Source organism: Theobroma cacao, chromosome 10 (assembly GCF_000208745.1).
Source record: "Theobroma cacao cultivar B97-61/B2 chromosome 10, Criollo_cocoa_genome_V2, whole genome shotgun sequence".
NCBI classification, from domain to species: Eukaryota; Viridiplantae; Streptophyta; class Magnoliopsida; order Malvales; family Malvaceae; genus Theobroma; species Theobroma cacao.
In genome coordinates, this window is record NC_030859.1 from 15,019,959 (window position 1) to 15,024,772 (window position 4,814).

Here is a 4,814-nt window from a genome sequence, read left to right on the forward strand (position 1 = left end):
TATCTCACAACTCGAACACTATGCCAACCCAAGAATAGGATGTGATAAGCATGAAAAGCAAATGTTCACATGCAAAATAACATTAATATTGAACGTATAGTGAAAGCATATTCTTCATTTGATATTTTAGATACTATTGGCAAAAAGGGGGAAACGAGGTATGCGTTAAACCAGCATTAAACTTGATTCGGTTCTTTAAACATAATGTAGTTGACATATTAGTTGAAGAATGTGTCACGGATTTCACATTAGTAAGAGATGCAATGAGTTTTGAGTTTATAAATAAAACTTTTCTCTACATAATAAGTATGTTTTTTAAGTAAAAAATATGGACTTGTAGCAAGTGATATGATAATCTATCTAATTCTTTATTGGCATGCAACTCTTATAAGAGATGATAGGGTCGAGGTAAGATCGAAGTGGGTCCCTATCTTCTATGGGTAAAAAGAATCATGCAACGAGGGTATTGTGTAATTGCACACCAGTAAAAAATGAGATGGATCTTGAATTTATAAATGAAAGTTTTTCTTCACCTAACAAAACTATCTTTCGGATTGAACATGTAAACTTATGACGACAGGCAGTGCGCCTAAAATGCAAAAATGTTGGATAGTTTTGTTCCCATGCTTTAAAACTTGGGTTATTGTAGTAATTTATAAACAGCTGTCTTGTTTAACACAAATTAAGAACTGTACCTGCATGAAATGGCCCCTAACCCCAAAACAATCAAGGAATAAGTTGAAGAAATAGCAAAGAAGTGAGCATACGCATTCGTCAACTTGTCTAACATCATTGAACCAATATAAATTATAATATGCTGCGATTTCAAGTATATTGGGATATAGCTTTGATATTCATATGAAATAAATAAAACCTTCTGCAAAATAACAATTAAAAGTGCAGCAAAGATACATAATTATATATATTAACAACAGGATCAAAGATACATAATTATACAAAGTAGCTTTACGTTGCTAACTCTCTACCATTCCACCTCCTTGATATATTGTAGCCCCTTTCACTGTAAACCCATGTTAGTTTGATTTTTTCTTTTGCCCTCCCCATAATTCTATCACACAAAAAAAAAAAAAGAGAAAAAAGGAACAAAAAAAGGGAAAAAGGCTTAAAAAAAAAAAGAAAGGAAAAAGAATTTTGCCTCATCTATGGAATCTGTCAATCAGTGTTCTTCTCATGTCACAGTTCCTGAACTCTGAAAATGATTTGTTTATCCACATATTCCAGAATTCCAATGCCACCAATACCCGAACTTTCATCTGCACTATTATTTTCAATGGCGATGTTTAAATCTAGAGAGACACAGGAGTTTTGCATCTCCATATCTTCCTTTCTATTTCCCTTCTCTTCTGTCTCACCCATATTTGGCTTTCCCCTGGGAGAACAAGCTCTTGACACTGAACTAAAGCTTTCACAGCTGAAAATGATAATCGCATCCTTTAGAGGAACAGTCTCACCATCTGAAAGTGTTGTCCTTCCGCTTTCAATTGCTTGCTTAATGCCTTTCTGAGAACAATAATCAACCTGTTCCAAGTCTTCCATAAAGAACACGCGGTGAGGATTCTCATTCAATGCCTCACCAAATCTCTGAAGATAACTGCTACCTGTCTCATCTCTCTTCCTTTTGTTGCTGGATTGTTCATTCGAATCTGCCCTTGTTGATGAGAAATTGCTCAGACTTATTGAGGCAAAGTTGCTTTGAGAACCGAAAATGAGTCTGGCTAACTCCCTTGCAATCTTCTTCTTTGCTTCATAGTCAACACCTAAGAAGAATAGCAAAGTTTCTTCCTTGAACTCTCTGTGCTTTAACCAGCTTTTAGCTTTTCTCATGCCTGACCTGCATTCAAGGATGGTGCTAACAATCTCAGGAATCATCTCCTTCTGCCATGGAACCTTTTTCTCCAATGCATTGCATAAAATGGTCAGGTTTTCAGCATTAAGAATCTTGAACTCGTTGAGGCCATCTATATCCTCCTCAATTGCCTCACTTGAAGAAGCTGAATTTGGGCTAGAGTTGGGATTTGAGAGGAGGTCTGGCTTAGGATCATTTCTCAAGGGGAGACCATACCCTTCGTCTGTACTTTCGGATAGCCAAAACTGGTGTTCTTTCGGTGACTTTTTAGGTTCAAAAATGACTGGCCAGCTAAGATTAGTCTTATGCAAGTTTGCGTTTCGCTCTTGTGAGGAGGCTGAAATTGGGGAAGAAGAAGATAATGGGGAAATGTTAAGAGCATCCTCAGTGTTGTAGTGGTCCTTGCTGGCTGAACTTCCAAATGAGTTCCATTTCCTGTACAGATCCCTGACATTGACTGAATCCTGATACAGAGAAAACAAAAGAAATGTAAATCTCAACTTGTTGCAATGCGGATGTATAGTATGATTAATTCTACAAGTGTAGTGCTGTGGAGGATACCTTGTCATGGGAAGCGTTTGTTTTGCTTTCTTCCTTGTAGTTTTGGAGCCATGAAGGCAAACTTGAAGTGCTTTGAGCCGCCTTATCAAAATTGAGCAATCTATCCGTGAAGGAAGTCTGGTTCTTATTTACTCCAGCTTCATGCAGTGGCCAACTAATACCATCTATAGTTGCTTTGTTCCTATGCTGAGGCTGAGAGTCACTGGAATCAAGAAAAACGAAAAAGCATGATTAACATCAGTACCACACATGTAAAGAGGAGAAAAAGAAAGGTAAAACAAGGAAGCCTTTTTCCTGGAAAAAGAAAAAAAGCTGGAGAGTATCAAATACCATTTCAATTATTATTGATTTCAAAACAAATATCTAGTTTCCTAGCCATTGGATTTACCTGTCAAGGTTAAGACTGAGGCCTAAGCTGTCGACTGAGATTGTAAGAGGATAAAGTTCCCAAATTGTCTCAAGAGAAGGATGGCCTGTTTTGCACTTCATGTAGGTTTGAAAAGTTGCAATTCCCATAAGAAACAATTTTCCAGTCTCCCTAATTCCACACACAAATCTTTTAAGCTCCATGACTATGTGCTCCACCGGGCAGTAGAAGTTACTTCTTTGCTCACCACAGTTTGACCAAAACTCTGAAATCCATTTGAGATCACCCAAGTATAAGACAACCCCTCTACCCATATAACTCTTCACAAGGCACTTAAGCTCTACAAGCTTCTGCTCCACTTCATCTTTAGGAAGATTTCTCAATGAAAAAAGTGGAAGACTGATAAACTGCATGTATCTTAAATCCCCCGAGACTTGCCCTTTCTCAAACTTGTCCATTACCCCTCTAACTACACTCTCAGCACTGCCTATACACTCTCCTATGATCACTGTGTTTCTCCTCTTGTTCACTACGGTGTTCAAAACATTTGTTACGTCTTCATTCCTAACTTGATCTAGTGGTTTGCTTAATGACAACCCAAACCCAACCTGACTATAGGACATACAATGAGACACGTTAGCACCAAGAACTTGGGGCTTGGCGCTTTCCTTAGTCTGGCAACTTGCGGAGACAGAGGGACTTTGAGAACAAATCTCCAAGGACACAGTTTGTTCCACTTTGCTTTTAACTTGGGTGCTAGAGAAACCAGCTTCTCTCATGACCCTACTAACACTGGGATCATCTAAAATGGAGATTACGAGATGTTCTAACTCTATTTTGAGAGCTAAGATAGGTTGCTGTTGGTTCTCAATGGAGCCTCGGCGTTGGTGAGCCTGAGCACGCTTGAAGGCGGCAACCAAGGCGTTGGAGAGGGAAGGATGATGGGAGTGAGGGCCTAAGAGAGGGCTAGAAGAGGATGCAGGGAGGCGATTAAGTGCAACATTGAAGCAAAGCTCTAGAGCTCTAAATTGAAGAGGATGAGAGTGGGACTGAAGACAAGCTCTTCGGAGAAGACCGGTAGAGGATGCAAGCATAGCACTCGCTACATGCAGAGGTGTGACTTGGGCATGACCTCGACGTCTAGCAAGACCAACTGCTTGCTTGACTAGGTTTGCAGCCTCGGCAGTTAAAGCTTGCTGCACAGTGCAAACTCCTGCTCTCATCTTTCTTTGTGTTTAGGCTATTGATACACTCTCTTACAGGTGAAACAGGATTCAAAGATTGTTGCTGGGAAGAAAGAAAATGAGAAATCAGAATGTCAGAGCTCCAAGCTCGGTGGGTTTCATCTGGGTGGAAAGAAAAACGATGCTGCTGCTGCTGCAGAGCAGAGAATTGTTATTGTTATGGTAAAGTATCGGCTACCAAAATGAGGCGGCAGTTACCAAAATAAGGCTTATATTATGGATGGGGAGCCAAAGAGGATGTTTGGTCTTTGCTGAGATATTGTGAGAAGTGGGGTTTATGCTTTTCTTGTTAGTGAGGGAAAATATTGGTCTTTGTATGTGAAAGTGGTTTGCATGTGATATCACTTTGCCTTTTCTCTCTCCCCCTCTCTCTTGTGATACAAAGCTATGTGGATAAATTAAAAGTTTAAAGCTTTAATGGACTAGTTTTTTATATTTCAAAACACTATGTCTATGCTTTAAGAAGAAATGATGGAATAAGCACTTTTGTTTCTTTGTCTTTATAAAAATAAAGTAAAATAAAATAAAAATAGAATAGAAGTGATGGGCAATTTACAGTCTCAAAGATCTAAAAAGAATAAGCTCAAAACTAGATGATAAAAGGAGAGAGAAGGTGGAAAAAGAGAGTAAAAGGAAAAGGGGAATGGTAATCTGCCAATAACGAGGCGGCTGAGAAAAAGAAGAGCGGACTGTCTGTCTGCTTGAAGGGAATTGGGAACTGTGGAATGTGGAATGTGGAATGTTTTTCTCCATGGAGAGGAATAATGCCATTGAT

The 4,814-nt window shown here is 39.1% G+C and overlaps 1 protein-coding gene across 1 annotated transcript; it reads right to left on the reverse strand.

Moving 5' to 3' along the window:
* LOC18586843 (protein SMAX1-LIKE 3) lies at positions 899–4,372 on the reverse strand. The gene is made up of 3 exons (XM_007010411.2): positions 2,817–4,372; positions 2,429–2,630; positions 899–2,331 (listed from the first exon to the last, which is right to left on the reverse strand). Exons 1-3 carry the CDS (start codon positions 4,016–4,018, stop codon positions 1,195–1,197), a joined length of 2,541 nt encoding a protein of 846 aa, XP_007010473.2. The 5' UTR covers positions 4,019–4,372; the 3' UTR covers positions 899–1,194.